This window comes from Meleagris gallopavo, chromosome 1 (genome assembly GCF_000146605.3).
Source record: "Meleagris gallopavo isolate NT-WF06-2002-E0010 breed Aviagen turkey brand Nicholas breeding stock chromosome 1, Turkey_5.1, whole genome shotgun sequence".
Taxonomy (NCBI): domain Eukaryota; kingdom Metazoa; phylum Chordata; class Aves; order Galliformes; family Phasianidae; genus Meleagris; species Meleagris gallopavo.
In genome coordinates this window covers 58,007,388-58,024,507 of record NC_015011.2, presented here as the reverse complement: position 1 = coordinate 58,024,507, position 17,120 = coordinate 58,007,388, and the positions used below count along the sequence as shown (strand labels likewise).

The 17,120-nt window shown below is 35.8% G+C and overlaps 2 protein-coding genes across 2 annotated transcripts; one reads left to right on the top strand and one right to left on the bottom strand.

Annotated features, from left to right (window-relative positions):
* Positions 1 to 467: 467 nt before the first annotated feature.
* LOC100549604 (F-actin-capping protein subunit alpha-2) lies at positions 468 to 1,696 on the bottom strand. The gene has a single exon (XM_003202494.4). The coding sequence runs from the start codon at positions 1,671 to 1,673 to the stop codon at positions 561 to 563; it is 1,113 nt and encodes a 370-aa protein (XP_003202542.2). The 5' UTR covers positions 1,674 to 1,696; the 3' UTR covers positions 468 to 560.
* Positions 1,679 to 16,931, top strand: LOC100549451 (1-phosphatidylinositol 4,5-bisphosphate phosphodiesterase zeta-1). Its single transcript, XM_019611522.1, has 6 exons — positions 1,679 to 1,762; positions 2,350 to 2,473; positions 5,645 to 5,879; positions 11,036 to 11,237; positions 15,222 to 15,366; positions 16,758 to 16,931. The coding sequence occupies exons 1-6, from the start codon at positions 1,749 to 1,751 to the stop codon at positions 16,929 to 16,931; spliced, it is 894 nt and encodes a 297-aa protein (XP_019467067.1). The 5' UTR covers positions 1,679 to 1,748.
* Positions 16,932 to 17,120: the final 189 nt, after the last annotated feature.

Here is a 17,120-nt window from a genome sequence, read left to right as displayed (position 1 = left end):
CTCAGAGTTTGTATTATCATCTGCAATGACTACAAAAATTTACTTGTTCTGTGTACTGATCTGCCTCTGTTCACATGTTTCTTGTGTGTACAGTTATGCACAAGTAAAGTTTGAAGGCTGAATTTCTTGGGTTTCTGTAGTACTAAAAAAATCTAGTAATAACACCTCCATGTCTTTACCAATCTTACTAATTTCCTTATTACAAATTCTCCATGTAATATAAATAAGCAAATACATTTAATATTGAGGAAAATTATGATGGAAAGTAAGATTTTACTTACTGACTCATCTGTAGTAGTATACCGCCTTTGACAGTGAGCGTTACTACTACCTCTAGTAGCAGTTAAAAAGTACATTAATGAAAAAAAACAAGAACAGAGAGCAAATAACCTTCTGTCTCTATTGATGTGAATTAATTTCACAGTGTCGATTGACTGATCACAGCTTCTGTACTCTTCTGAGCAATTTAGAAATAAATCAACTAGAAAGCATTCCCATTCTGTCCTTCAGTTATTTATTTATTTATGTAAGCCTCTGGATCAAATAGTGCAATTCAGTAATCATGGAGGTACTTCTTTTCTGGAAGCACTGGTCTTCGGATGCTGATTGTTCAACAGTTCATTCCAGTTTATGAAAGTACGAGTAATAGGGAGTCTCCTTCGCAGATTTTTCCTCCATGTATGCTCTGACAAGGCCTGGATGTTTTCCATAATGGCAGTATGAATCTTGTTGTCTTCAGCTTTCACGAACTTCACGAAATCTGTGACAAACTGATTTCGGTCTATCACATGCAGAGACTCGCTTACAGACTTGTTGACAGTTACATGGAGGTTAGCATCTCTGAAGTAGTGTAACTGGAAAAGAAATATCCCTGTAACTCGGGTCATAACTGGAGTCAGAGCAAAAGTCCAGTCAGATTTCCAAAGGCTGTTCCAGTGTTTAGAGGGCTGGTACAGATGAGCCTCAATGCAGGCCACTAGCATCTGCCTCTTCCCCAGGCTTTTTTTGAACACACAGCAGTTCCCTGCAGGAAAGTGGCAGTTCACATAGGCATTCAAGCCCTTGTGGAGGGCTCCTCTCCACAGCTCCCCCTCATCTAGCATTACTCTATGCAAATGGGTTTTGGTGGTTATCCCACTCAAATGGTCAAACTCAAAGGAGAATTTGTCTTGAGGGTAAAAGAAGCGGTTTCCCCCTAAGTCATTGTACTGAGTCAGTAGCACAATGTTCCCATTTACAAAGACGGGAGTGAAGTTGTTCTTATTGTGACGGGCCCCAGCGTGGGCAGCCTCCTGCTTCACCAGCTCATCATCTTGGAGCAGATCACAGAGATCTTGGACAACCTGCCTGAACTCCCCTGGAGGGGACTGGCGCAGCAGTCCGCAAATGAGGGACACTTTCTCTGACTCACGCAGTCCCTGCTCCACACTCATGACTGGGGTCAGCGCTAAGAGAAAGATGGAAGATGACAGGTGAGGGGAGGAGATGCTGATGGAACAGCCACAAGATAGTGGGGAGGGGGAGAAGTGTTGGTGTTCCGGAGCTCCATAGTTTGTGACCTCACACATTTGAGCTAATGCCTGTGTGGGGAAGGAGCAAATAGGGTCCTGGAACCCCAGCAGAGGAGCTGGGGTGTGAGGGGAGGAAAAAGGCTCCACTGGGAGCCAGAGCATGCTGAGGTGATGGCCTGCCAAATGCTAGCAATGCCGTCAAAGTGAAGAAAAAGGAGCTGGCAACGTGGAGCCACCATGGAGGAGAACAGATATCCTCCTCCACCTCCCTCAGCTCTGCCTCCTCTTCTTCCCCATCCTCCTCCTCCTCTTCCCTGTGACACCTGCCGCTGTGTAACTTTTTCCTGACGTGAGCTTGCACCGAGGCCTGGGCCAGGCTTGGGCCTGCATGGGACCACAAGGCTGAAGTGCAAGAGTACACCTGAGTCTGCAGGATGGTCTGCTCAGGGTGCGCTAACTTGGGCTGATTAGGCCAGTAGGGTGGGCAAGTGCCTCACTGCTGCCTCACTCCTTTTCCTGCTGTCCCCCTCTATCTCTCCGCTTCTCCCTTCTCTCCCTCAAGGCCTTTCTTCACCCTGACTACCCTTCATCTTCCTGCACACTCTCCCTGTGTCTTTCTCTGGCTCTTTTCTGTCCCCTTTGCCCCCAGGTTTCACTGAGTGCAGAGCACAAATGTATTTCTGTGCTCCTCAGAGACTGCTGTATTATCAGAAGTCACAAAACAAGGGAGTTTGACTATGAGAAGAAAAACATGCAAGCATTTTAGGTTTAAAATATTGTCTCACCTTGTTGAAATAGTGGCAGAGGTTAGACTTTTCCTTAACTTGGTCTCTTGTACGTGGTTTTTGAACATCATTCAGGATGACTTCATGAATGGGAAGATTGATTTAGATAGCACCATTAAACTACTTGAAAAACTGCACATGCCTTTTAATCTCGCCCATGTGAAACATGTTTTCAAGGTGAGGAATATGTAGATTCAGCGATCAGATACATTTAGAAGGTCAGTTACATAAGGGTATTATACAAGCTGTGCTTTTAAATAATTTTTTTTTAATTTAGTTTATTTTGTGAAATTAATTTCATGCTTATACAGTGCGCAAAATCAGCAAATAATTTGCCATATCCAGATCCTTTGTTTCTGTGTAAAACAGATAACTGAGTGGTTGCGTGACCACTACCATCTCTTCACTACCATCTCTACCATCAAAATGGTGTTGAGCAATAAAAATAAACAAATATGTAGGCCCTGATTCCCAACTGTATTGTAACAAGGCCTCAGTGGAGAATAGTGTAAATATTCTGACTTCATCTCATGGAGCTGCTTTTGTGATTGAGCTAATGAGTGCAGCCATGCCTGGCTAATGCTGTTCAGAGGCATTAGAGAGATTGTTATCAACAATATGAAAGTATCTGATCTGTTCCAGCTTCAAGTCAATGTAAATCCAGAACACTTACTCAGTTTTCCACCATACCTCTCTTGTGAAGCACTTAAGAGATATGATTTAATATCCCATACATCCACAGCACTCTCGCTCCTAGGGAGGGATGTGGCCTTGATATATGGCAATGATCACAGGTTTTCTGTGTATGCAAAATCAAACAGCTAGAAATAAGCCTTAATAATAGGGTAATCATATATTCCCACTGAGAAAAAACTGTAAAATTGAGTGTCTTTGGACACATTGGGATTTCATGTTCTTCAAGTCCATCCTATTAATTTATCAAAAACTATATGGATTTTTCTTTTATCTCATTTTTTTCCAAACCAAAATAGCCATTTGGTAAAGCTGTTTTGCTAAGGAAATGAAACTCAGTGACTATTTATACATATGATTTCTATGTGATAGTTTTGTAATCGGTTTTCTAATTCTGTTCAGATTCGGTAGAGGAGAATTAGTACTGGGAATTCCAAAAGTTTTAGGTCTTGTCATACTGCAGGGAAGGCAGGGAGATAGAAAACACTGATATTTCCTCATTCTATCTTGTTTTGTTGTTCTCTCTAGCTCAGGTGAAAACAGCAGTGTGAGCGCAGTCCATGCTAACCACGGTTTTTGAATTTTTTCACTGCATTGAGATAATTGCTAAACTCGAGAATTTCATGAGAACTTGAAACTATTTCTCATAATTGTCTGTTATTTTCCATTAGAAATCCACCTGATTTCTGACTGAATTCTGATTTCTGAAATCTGAAACATTTGATGAACTGTGGGTGGAGAATAATTATTTGGGGAAGTTATCCACTTAGAATAAGCTTGATCTAGCTATAGATACTCGAAAGTGTATACTCAACATATTATGTATTTCACAGCCTGATCTAGTAGTTCTTAGCAGTGCTGTTGGATATTCTTTACTTTCTGAGATATTTGGCTATTTTTAATAATTTTGGAACTCAAATTGTTCATCATTCTAACAGGATGTAAAATGCAAAATCTGGAAGGAACTTTTTCTGCCATTATATTCACTAACTACACATTGATAATCAAATGACTATCCATAACAAAAATCTATTTTGTAAGAAACATAGTTTTTAAAGGACAATTTACTTTGTTTTATATTCTCTTTACATTCACTTTACTGAAATGCTCCTTTGGGCGATATCAGAATTATGAACATAAAGATTTTAAACGAATGATAAATTTTAATATACTTCTCAGAACTAAATGTTTGTCAAGATACTTTTTTTTCTGAAAAGATGGATGTGCCTTAATGAAAATAATAATAATAATAAAAATCTGCCAATAAAAATTTTATAACTATCTTTTTTTTTAACATTTTGATGAGATTTTCATAACTTTAATTTCAAAAATACCCCTGGGTAGTGTAGTTATCTACATTTCAGAAAAGGACAACGAAATAGAAAATTTAATTTTCTGGCTAGTTTTTCACTTTGTGCCAGTAGCTGGGAGAAGGTCTCCTGAGTCCTCATGGATGCTTAATTTCTAAATGAGTTGGTATTTCCTTTTTCTGATTAACAGTTATGAGTAAATTTGCAATTTCCTTAAAGATGTTAAAAAAATAGTTGAATGATATCAACCCAAGACTTGGGATTTTTCAGGCAGTAATAAAAAGCATATTGTTAATTTCCTACTGAATTATTATCTTACTGCTTAGTTTCATTAAGTGATTGTTACTTTTTTTTTTTACAAACTCAAAGCAAATACTCCACTATTGTTACGTAAAATTTTTGAAATTTTCTTTTTAGCTTGTATTGTGTTCTTCTTTGTTGTTGTACTTGCACAGCCATCTCTCAGTGGGAACTCTACTGCATAGGAAAAAACTGGCAATGTAGCATTGGGCCTTTAGATTCTATGGTGTCTCTTCAAAACTAGTCTAATCAGTAGTAATCAGAATCTTTCATCAAACAGTAACCAGAGTTCCAACTTGACATCTTTTATTTATGGACACTTTTGGGGAGGCTCTGCAAATCATATTAGGTGGTGAAATCCAACCTCCTTGGTAGTCTCATCTGAAGGAGCCAAAATTTAAAAATTTTAATTAGCCTACAGTGGTTAAAAAAATAAATTTGTATCTGATTTTGTGGCTACTTTTTTGAGTAAATTTCCAAAGTTTGTCTTAATTTAACAATAACAAATTTAACACATGCAAGCTAGACTGATGTAAATGCATTTTGCACAGCTACATATTTTGGTATAAATTTTTAAACGATAGATAACGTGAAAATTTGGTTCTTATTTTTCAGTTCACAACTTGATGTATGTTGTATGTAAATTTAAAATACTGTACTTACAATTTGGTTCAATTTGCTGTGAGAAGGGTATTATATTAAGCATATTTTTCACAACATTTTCTATGCTGCATATTTATTGTAATGCATAGTATTTTAATGCAGATTTATATTTTAATATTGGATGTAATATATATGAATTTCTTTTAGTTACTTAGATGCTATGTCATATGATACCTTTTTATTTGTACAAAACACTTTTAACACAGAAAGATAAATCTAAACGTTGCAAATAAAAGAATATAATTTGATAACGTGTTGTAGCCACTGTTGCCCTAAGCTTTCTCTATTGTTGCAGTTCTTTTAATATTATAATAGATTGGTTTATCTGTATCTTTATATTATTGTATATCTTTGTGTTGACTGTTTTGATTTTTGTTTTCAGAAAACAGTCGACAAGCGGAAGATACATACTATTAACATGGAAGACTTCAGAGCAATTTATCGAGCTATTGTACACAGAAATGAATTTCATGAAATTTTCTGTGCTTACTCTCAAAACCGCAAATATCTTGCTGACACCGAGCTCACTGAATTTCTCAAAAAAGAACAATTTAAAACTGAAGATGCTGAAACAACTGCCTTAGAAGTTATTTTGAAGTATGAACCCATTGATGAAGGTATGCATAGTTGAAGAATTTGGTTTCTAGCTCTTACTTTTTGTGCTTTTCATAGACGGTTTATACTGCTGAATACTCACCTGACTATGCAAACTGGACATTTTTTAAAAAAGTAGTGTAAGCAAGAATATTATGTCTGTTGTATAATATCATTTGTAAGCACATGTATCAAATATTTATTTTGTTTTTGTTTTTGTTTTTTTGCAATTCAGGTATTTGAATATTATAAATATTATAATATTAGAAACTCTTAGTAAAGCACAGTAAATTTACTCAGCCACAGGACATGACCAGCTCAGTCATTCTTACCCCTTGTTGCAACAGACTGGTCCAGAATCTAGTTGTAGATTGCTTCAAATAAAATGCAATTTTTCGTAGAGTAGGGAACCCACACTAAATTTTTTTAATACCCACTGAAACATGTCAATGAGCATTACTAAGAAGCCAGACTGACTCTTTAGCGATAATCACTTTGTTTAATTAATTAGAGGAATACAAGTGCTGAACTATGAAGATAAAAAATACAAATAGTGTTTTGTTAGCAAGCTATCTGCATTTGAGTGTTATGTGGCAGAAAGTTTCACTGTAGAAGTGATCTAATACAGTGATTTCACAGAAGAAAACAAATTCTAGTAAGGTTATATCTCTTTGTCTTTACTAAGTAAGGCTGAAATCTTGAACAGTTACACTCTGGTTTGCTGTCAGCTGGGTATCATTGATAAGAATTTCAGGGATGCATTAAAGCAGTCTTGCAAATGTGGTGAATTTAAACCATGCTGACAGACTTGGAGTATGTCAGCAAAGCCACCTGCCCCATTCAACAGTTGGCCCACATATTCTTTTTAAAAACATGGGCAATGCAGTGGTAAAAGCCTTCATGTTTCCACTGAACTTCCAAGCCAGTTTCAAATTAAGTTGTATTTTAGCTTCCCTAACACCATTTCTGCATACCCAAACTATTTTTTTTTTCCCCACGCTATTTCGCTTCTAATATTGCCCAGCAAATCCATGACACTTCTTGTGGTGCAATGGAAGGAAGCTATCTAAGCAGCTAGAACTGATAATTCAGACTGGAATCTGATACTCAAGCTGGGTTCTTCCAGATATCAGTAATACTTTGCAGTATATTCGTCCTTTCTGAATCAGTAGAAATGTGAGATGAGTGATTTGTTAAGTCTATAACATGCAGATATTTCAGCTGCTGATGGCTGCTTCAAGTTGTGCTGTTGCATTTCTGCTATTTCTCTGAACATGACAAGAGACAAAATTTGCTACTAAGCTGAAAAAAGGAAATCAAACCTAAATACAATTTGTTGGAAACTTTCTTTGTTCAGAGGAAGATGAATATTAATGATATGAGTATTACCAGTATTTGTTTCCTTTGGTTCCCGTTGTTTCATACCAAGTAAGGAAAACTGAAAAAAATAGCAATAAATTCAAGAAGGAGAAAAGCTTTCTTTTGAGATAAGAACTCTGCAATGTCTATGCTGATCATTCCTGTTGTGGGAAAAACTGCATCACACTTTCAACCAGAAGGAAAAGGCATTTGATGTTTCACTAAGTCACTCATTGCCCTGTGATAGCTACAAAATCTTCCTTACGTCATTAATTTTAGAGGCTACCTTTCAAATTAGCACAGATTTTATTAAATATATCCTACTCTTTCTGAAAATCAGTCTTTCCTAAGTAATTACGTAAGTTACCAGCTTAAAAGTTTGTTTTGAATGATCTGATCAGAAAGTTAATAGCTATAAAGTGGTTAAAAGAACAAGAATCTTTACTCAGTAAACACAGTTATATATATATGTATATATATATGTATATATATATATATATTTAAATTTCTGGTTTACGTTAGAGATTTAAGCCAAATTTTCATTTTTCCTCATCTGTGAGAAAATTGTTTATCCTGTTATTGGAAATAGTACTGCTGAGTGAAATAATAGCTGTCTTGTTCATGCTGCTTTGACTGGACAAATACTCCCACTCAAACATGTTTAGTAGAAAGCTCCAGATATGATTGACATGATAGTTGATTCATATGGTGTCGTGATATACCGTTTTGTGCAACTGTCATTCTGAATTTGATGTAGTATATTCCTCATCAAGATAATCTGTTAGACTCATCTGCCAGCCTTGTCCTGTATTTTACAAAAAGAGAAAAGGGCAGATTTTGACACAAGATTGACTGGTTTGCTAATAGTAACAACCATTATCTGATAAACTTAGTAGCACTGGTATGTCACGATGATGATAAAAGCAGTGACTAGATATATACTGCATTGATAAGTCAATTGTTAACATTTGGTCCATCGTTAACACTTGCGTCCACAGAGAGACAACTTTTCAATGTCATTGAGTGACATAACTCTAAATTAGCTGTCTGCAGATGCTGCATTTTGTTCAGAAACAGTACAGAATACACTGCTCTTCCATTTTTATTATACAATTTAAATTTCTAATGACAAAATGCTGCTTTAACAGATTTGTGTGTGTGTCTATGCTAAAGTTTGCATTTTTGACTGAAGGTCTCATTTATGAAAGTGATCATAGAAATGGTGAATATGTGAATCATCTGACAGTTATTCTTACTAACATAGAAATGTCAGTTTTGTTGCACACAAACATTCAGACATCTCTCCATTCTGTTACTAATTTCATATAGAAGTCTTAACTCATTAAGTGATATTAAAGAAACCATGTTCTGCCAACCAAATGGCCATTATCTTTCTTAAGTTTAGTATAGTTTTTTTTTTTTTTTAATTTGTTTCTCAAAATTAAATATTTGCATGGATTTGATCATTGAGACATTGGTACATTTGTCAGATTAAGAATTTAAGTAATCTGGACTGTATTTATTAATTAAAAAAAAATTTAGGCTATAAGCTCCTTAGGTGTGTTTGTATGTGCCACCTACACTCCACTTATATAAATACAATATTTTAGACAGATTTGTCCAACATTTTTATGAAAGCTTAATTTCATTATTTCTTTCCACAAAAAAGTTGTAAATTAAGAAAGTAGAAGGAGATGAACTCTAAAAAATATAGGCATATAATATGTCTTTCAAAAAATCATGCACTGGCCATAATTCCTGTGATATATCTGTATTTTTCTATATGGCAGTGTGGAAATTTGCCTAAATTGGGCTGACAACAAGAGAAAAACAAACTAATTTTTACAACGGTTATCACTGGAAAAAAAGAATATTAGCAATAAATTGTGTTTCAGTCTATCTGAAAAGGGAAGGCAAGAAAAAAGCACTGAACTTTGTAAACAAGAAGGAGCTACAAGAAGACAGAAATCTTCCCTTGCTTTTGCTTTTTATTTCTACACCAAATGGATATGTGTTTATTAACTACTGCTAATGGAGAAAAAGATTGAGATTCCTCGAGGGAGATGCATAAGGCCTTGATGAAAGCATCTATTCCCTGTGGAAAGTTTATGAAGATGTATTCCCATTTCTTTTAACATAGAAAAAGAAAGTATCTGTAAATGACCAGAAAATAGTATGGCTGTGCTATTTATCAGAACTTAAAAAGCATTGCACTTGCGTTCTTAACCAATTTTGGTATCTTCATCAGACAAAGGTAAGAGTGGGTTGTAATGAAACCCAGTAGGTTTCCTTCACTGGTGAGAGAGTTATGAGCTAATGGTATGAACTAACAGTAGGAATAACAATTTAAGCCTTCTTCTATCTTAGACTCTAAAAAACTGTGACCTTTTTTACTAAACAAGAGGTCTTCTCTGAAAAGTTATTTTAGCAGATGCCATGCTGCTCATGATCACGTGATGCTCTTTTGCATATATACTTACAGAACTGTTAGTGCAAAGTCACTTTTTTACTGCTTCCCAATTTCGATTTACAAAGTTGCAATGAATTTTGATTGCTCTCCAGCAACAGGACTTCAGTTGTATGCAGGTAAAAGGTAACAGCTATAGATCCCTGAGAAAAGAGCTGTAAATGAATGTAATGCAAGATTTTGTAATAAGCTATATAAAAATACATATATTTTTTGTCCAATGATGAGAGAAATGAAATGAACTTTGAAGCCAAGGAACTTATATGCTGGCTATCAAAGTAATACATATTTACCTTACAAAGTAATGTTTTTAATTTAAAGGGATTATATTAATGAGTGCATTTATGTAAACATATGTTCTCTTCAAGAAAAAACTACAACCATCTTTTATTTATTTATGACAAGAGTAACCAAAATAATATAAAAAATAGTGAAGAAACTTGAAAACCCAATGTTATTGTTAGCATAAAGTACTGTCTGATTAATTATTGATTAAGAATCACTATCCAACTATGGTGACAAAAATAAGGTTATTTCGCAGTCAGAACTGGGAAAAAATCCCTGACTAATTCAAACTAGGTTGTGTTTTGAATCAAAACTGACATTTGAGATTATATCACTTGCAAAGGAGTTACATTTGAAGCATGACATTAGAGAAACAGTTGGCAGTAAAATGGATCTGTTTGTCATTAATTCAGTTAAATAGCAAAATAAATGGGATGACTATCACTGGTATGAAGGCAATTAGCATGATTTGTTATAGATGCAATAATATAATAAGCTTGATTTCAAATTCATCTTTGTGGGCAGTAATTTATATTGTTAAGATGATGTTTTTTATTTCAAATACTTCCAAACAAAACATCATTTTGTCATTAGCTATTTGCGATTTTCCGCCATTTAAGATGCTTGATGTTAAGAATCATAGTTTCTGCAAGATTATGAATGACATTTTAAAGAAAAATTCCATTATTTTCTACTGAGAAAAAAATCTATTAGTGCACTGACTAGCATGTTACTTTCCAAAACTAAACAATAACAAATATTTCATTTTATATTTACTTAGGACTGTTGCAAACTTTTTTTCTAAATTCCACAGAAGTACAAAAACATAAGAACACACTAATTTACTCTCATAATTTAGAATCACATCAACACCAGAAGTGTGCACATCTGACATTTGTGTTCATATTGCTTTTTGTGAATTTTAAAATTGCAGAGAAGTGTTGGGCTGTAAAACATTTAGCAATGTTCTGAATTACTTACTAAAAACTATGAAAAATACACAGATATAACTATCAGCTTAGCTTCACACCAGATTTTTTTCCTTTCTTTTTTTCTTTTTTTGAACAGTTAGGAAAAGAAGACAATTGTCATTTGAAGGGTTTATAAGGTACATGAGTTCAGAAGATTGTACAGTATTCAAAAAAGAGCACCGGACCGTCTACCAAGATATGAACCACCCGTTATGTGACTATTTTATTTCATCTTCTCACAATACCTACTTGGTATCTGACCAGCTAATAGGACCCAGCGATTTAAATGGATATATCAGGTATTCAGATGTAGGGGTTTTTTTGTTTGTTTGTTTTTAACCAATATTGTAAACATTCTTTGGCTTTTCAAAAGTAACTCACAGGTAATGCTTTTGTCAATAGCCATTGTGGATGAAAGTGGAAAACAAGAGTCTTATTTTGTGTGTAATCTTTTAAATATATTTACCGAACCACTTGATCATAGACTGGAAATAATGCATTGTTTCACTTACAGCACATAACATCCTCTTCATAGCAAAATAAATCTATAGCATGCAGCACAGTATATGATTTAATCAGTTTTTATTCTCAACATACCACAAAAAATTACAAATAAACATAAAATTCCTGGGCCAACTCAGTTCTGATCAGTATACAGGACATAAGTGCACACTATGTAGCTGTGTGTTAAGGTTATCTGTGATTAGTGTGTATTGCAATGCAGTCAATTTGGAAATAGCAACGAAATGGGACAAAGGTCTTATGTGGGCATTATAGTAGCAAGAGAGAGAAGAAACTGTTCAGTTGTGCAGCATATGACTCCAAGAGCAGAAGGAAACAATTTAGCAGAAATAAGAAGTTGGAGAAAAAGGCTTTTATATTTGTCATGATTTTGGCTGGGATAATTAGAAGTCCTATGAAATTTTTTGTTTGGTTGCTCTCTAGATATTCTTGAATGGCTTGCAATCATCACATCTATTTCTAGCAGAATTTAAAATTATATAAGGTAAAAACTGTGTTGCTTAAAATAATTGTAAACATGATATAAAACCTTTTCACTTCCTGTTTTTCTATGGGTATTAAAAATATTAGAAAATATCTGTCTAGATGCATCTTTAAGATATGGTTAACATTTAAAGGACAGGACTTAAAGGACAGAATAAACTAAGGTAAAATGTTCATAGTATCACAGAATCACAGAATCATAGAATGGCCAGGTTCAAAAGGACCACAATAATCATTGAGTTTCAACCCCCCTGCTATGTACAGGGTTGCCAACCACCAGACCAGGCTGCCCAGAGCCACATCCAGCCTGGCCTTGAATGCCTCCAGGGATGGGGCATCCACAACCTCTCTGGACAACCTGTTCCAGTGCGTCACCACCCTCTGTGTAAAAAACTTCCTCCTAATATCTAACCTAAACCTCCCCTGTCTCAGTTTAAAACCATTCCCCCTTGTCCTATCACTATCCATTCATGTCAACAGCTGTTCCCCCTCCTGTTGATACGCTCCCTTCAAGTACTGGAAGGCCACAATGAGGTCTCTCTGGAGCCTTCTCTTCTCCAAGGTAAACAAGCCCAGTTCCCTTGACCTTTCTTCATAGGAGAGGTGCTCCAGCCCTCTGATCATCTTAGTGGCCCTCCTCTGGACCCGCTCCAAGAGTTCTGCATCTTTCTGTGCTGAAGGTCCCAGACCTGAAGGCAGTACTCCAGATAGGGACTCACAAGACCTAGAGGGAGACAATCACCTCCTTTTCCCTGCTGACTGCCCCTTTTTTTAATGCAGCCCAGAACATAGTTGGTCTTCCAGGCTGCAAGTACACACTGGTGGCTCATGTCCAGCTTCTCATCCACCAGGACCCCCAAGTCCTTCTCAACAGGGCTGCTCTCAAGGAAGCCTTCTCACAGTCTGTATAAATACCTGGGATTACCCCAGCCCAAGTGTAACGCCCTGCACTTGATCTTGTTGAACCTCTTTATGTTCACATGGGCCCTCTTCTCCAGCCTATCTAGCTCCCTATGGATTGCTTCCCTTCCCTCCAGTGTATTGCACCGAACAGCTTGGTGTCATCTGCAAACTTGCAGATTGTGCACTCGATTCCATTGTCTATGTCATTGATAAAGACGTTGAAGAGCACTGGTCCCAAGGCTGACCCTTGGGGGACATCACTTGTGATCAGCTTCCACCTTGACACAGAACCATTGATCACAACCCTTTGGCTGTGAACAGTCAACCAGTTCTTTAATCCATTGAACACCCATCTTGCAAATCTCTATATCTCCAATTTAGAGAGAAGGATATGGTGAGGGATCAAAGGCTTTGCAGAAGTCCACATTGATGACATCTATCCTTTGTTCACCAATGCTGTCACTCCATCATAGAAAGCCACCAGATCAGGCAAGATCTGCCCTTGGTGAAGCCATGCTGACTGTCTCAGAGAACTTCTTCATCTAGTATGTGCCTTAACATGGTAACTAGAAGGATCTTCTCCAGGATCTTTCCAAGCACAGAGGTTCAAGAAATGCTTAATTACAAAGGCTGTCACAATTTGCTGTCAGGTGACAGATGGCAGCAGAAGGGCAATCTGACAAAACGGTGCCTGAAATGGATGAGCATATGAAGCAAAGGTGTGTCATTCAATTCCTCCATGCAGAAAAAATGACACCCACTGACATTCATAGATGCTTCCTGAACGATTATGGAGATCAAAAAGTGGATGTGAGCACAGTGAAGAGCTGTGTGACGCTTGCTTTTCAGCAGTGGCAGCAGTGACGTGAAAGACAAGCCATTTCTGGATGGCCATGCACATCTGTCACATCACAAAATGAAGAGCACCTCAATCAGCTCATTTGCGCCAATCTTCTGATTACGACCAGGGAACTGTGTATGAAGCTGAGTATTGGCTTCAAGGTGTAGGAAATGATGATGGCAATGTTGGAATACCGCAGTTTGTGCCAGATGGTTCCCATGAATGCTCACACAGGAACGAAAAGAAGACCATATACAAGTTTGTCAGGACCTACTGAACAAATACAAGGTATTACTGATGATGAGAGCACTGTGAGCCAGAGTCAAAACAGCAGTCTGTGAAGTGGCAACATGTGATTTCTCAATTGAAGAAAAAGTTAAAGTTCAGTGGCTAAAGTGGTATACACTGATTTTTGGGATAGGAAAGGAGTGATTCTTTGGGAATTCCTGGAAACTGGAGTAACCATCAGTTCTGACCACCACACCAGAATGTTGACAGAGATGATGGCCTGGACTTCTAGAGTCAGGCTAGAGAAGAAGTTAATCTTTCTCTTGCAAGATGATAATGGTAGGCTCCATACCAGTTGGAAGATCATTGTGTTGTCAATCTTAGTGGTCTATCCTACTATACCCATCGTATAGTCTGGATTTGGCACCTTCTGACTGCCATCTATTTGAACCAATGGAAGATTGATTATGTGGGCAACATTTTGCTAGCAGCAGCTTTGAAACATCTGCTGGTGCAGATTTTTACAAGTGTGGCATGCAGGCTGTTGTTCATCAGTAGCAAAAATGCACAGCAAATGATGGTGTCTATGCTGAAAAAATCATGTTTAACAGTTGAGAATTTGCCCTATCAGATAGTGTGTTTGTATTCTTTGTCATAACTTCCACGGAAATAAATAGGAGGCATTACTTTTGGAGCTACCTACATAGTAGCAAGGCAAATGTTAGAAACCTAAGTGATTTAAGGGGAACAATTAACCTACTATAAATTGAAGCAGTAAATTTAAGTCATCCGGGAAACTTCAGCCCTATCTCTTAGAAATGAAGTCTGAGGGAAAACAGTTAAAGAATATAAAAAGAAGCAGATCCTGATTCTTTATGTGTGATGGTAATATACTAATCCTTTTAAGTATGACAACTCTCAAACTTTCAGACACATCATGGAATAGTAATAACAAAAAAAAGTGCTCTCAAGTATTTCTTATTCTATTCTAAGCATGCATTTACCAACATTCTGAAGTCTTTACTTTAAAATGTTGACTCTCTTTTTCAGTCTCTTAATGAAGGATATTCATATAATCTATCTTCCTCCTTAGTACACTAATAAATTTTATTACCTAATATGCCTAAGATGAACAGCAGAAAATAGAGCTTGGTCTCATATCTTTATAATTTCCTAGGATTTATCAGTTACGATTATAGACTAGTATTTTTGTATTTTATGTGCTTGTAGGCAGAAATATAGTGACATAAAAAGAAATGAGGTGTTTTCCTTTTAACTGTAAATTATTTCCTTTGTTCTTTCAAAGTGCTCTGTTAAAAGGATGTCGTTGTCTGGAAATTGACTGCTGGGATGGCTCAAACAATGATCCTGTTGTGTATCATGGTCACACCTTAACAAGCAAACTTACATTTTGTTCTGTAATTCACGCAGTAGACAAGTATGCTTTTGCGGTAGGTATATATACGTTAGTTAAAATGCTACAATGTTTTAACAAAGCCTGCAAATATACTGTTATCTTGAGATTCTCAGAGGTAAAAAAAAAACCACAAAATTGAGACAGTCTTTATAGAATGAACATTACTAAAATGAATTACAGGAAAACTGTACAATCTGTTTATTAATTTTGCAGTTTCTTAGATGGAATTCTTACCTACAGTCATTTAGTCAAGGACTGAAAATGAACCGAACAACTATTTCAGAATCTATATAATGTTTTACTTTCCGTCTTTATATCCTATTCTTCTGTTGCTAACACTGTCTTATATCCTAAGCTCGATTTCACAAAATAGAGAAAATATTAGATTAGAACTTAGTTTAATATTTATTCTGTTTTCATTGCCTACTTTTTTTTTTTTTTTAAATTTCAAGACGTGATACAGGTCTTTTTGTCAGATGATTCATTAAGGCAATGTCCTTTCTGGCTATCTTTGGCAAAAGAGCAAAAGCTGGAGATTTTTTGGTACTTAGTCTCTTTGAGGGTTTCTGACAAATTCTACTGAAATGATGCCCTGCAAGACTGTTAATATAATTTGCATAATGTACGTTCACACATTTACATGGATTTTTATACATGCACATATATGGTCTGTCCAGATTTAAGCTGGTCTTCAACAGATGTCAGATAAATCTCACTTATGTTTGCTAGTAAATAGTATATTGTATAAAGGTATAATGTAGACTTCATTTAAGAAGCATAAGTTATAAAAAAAGATGATAAAATTATATCAAGAAATAATAGTTCCTTTCAGTCTAAACAAATATGTGCTTCTGATAGTGGTCACCAGCAAATCCTCAGTGAAAAAATGTTAAAAATTGAATAAACATAGAATGATTCTTCCTTTATAAACTGTCAGTTTAGATCCTACCCAAGCAAATATTTTATTCATTAGCTGACGACTTATGAAAATTATTTATATAATTGAAAAGGACATGACTCCTTTGAGGCATTCTCTGAAGTTTATTTCCCATGTCTCGCTTGAGTACTGTGATGGGTAAAGAATAGAGTCCCAAGAAAATATTGTAACATTATTTAAAAAATTTGCATTGCTTTTTTTCTTTTTACTCTCTGTAGATTTGTTTCTATCTTCTCTTAACTTCCTGAGGATGATTTTTTTTTTTTTCTCTTCTTTGGGTTTAAGTTACTATTTCAACTATTCTTTCCCTTTTCCATAAGTATTGTGAGCTTTACTATTCTGTAACTAACCTAAAAAAAAACAAACACGTTTGAAACATTTTGCAAATACAAGGAAAATATGAATTACTAAGGGGCCTTCAGCAATATATTTTTGGGGATCTTCTTTATATTTCTTAATCATAATAGACTTTAAATTCTATTTTTTAGGCATCTGATTATCCAGTTGTGCTGTCTTTGGAGAATCACTGCAGCCCTAAGCAACAAGAAAGGATGGCAGAATATTTACTAACTATTCTAGGTGATAAACTTCTTACTTCAACAATTGGTGACATAGCGGTGACTCAACTACCTTCTCCTGAGGTAATAATTTTTTTTTTTTAACTCTTCTGATCATTTGCACTTGAATGGACTTCAGATGGTAAAAAATAAAAAATTAAGCAACATAAAATACATAAAAATATTTTCTTTAAGAAATAAATCATACAGATTGATGGGAATTTTAGTCTGCAGAAAAACTTTCCAGTACCACATTGAAACATGTGTTCGTAAAATACTAACACAGTAACTTTT

What these genes read in the sequence shown, in the direction of transcription:
- LOC100549604 (XM_003202494.4), bottom strand. Translation starts at nt 1,673, where the DNA reads ATGCTCTGGCTCCCAGTGGAGCCTTTTTCCTCCCCTCACACCCCAGCT.
- LOC100549451 (XM_019611522.1), top strand. An exon ending in ATGTGAAACATGTTTTCAAG is followed by an intron (nt 2,474 to 5,644) that starts GTGAGGAATATG and finishes TTTTGTTTTCAG; the next exon opens with AAAACAGTCGACAAGCGGAA. An exon ending in GTATGAACCCATTGATGAAG is followed by an intron (nt 5,880 to 11,035) that starts GTATGCATAGTT and finishes TTTTTTGAACAG; the next exon opens with TTAGGAAAAGAAGACAATTG.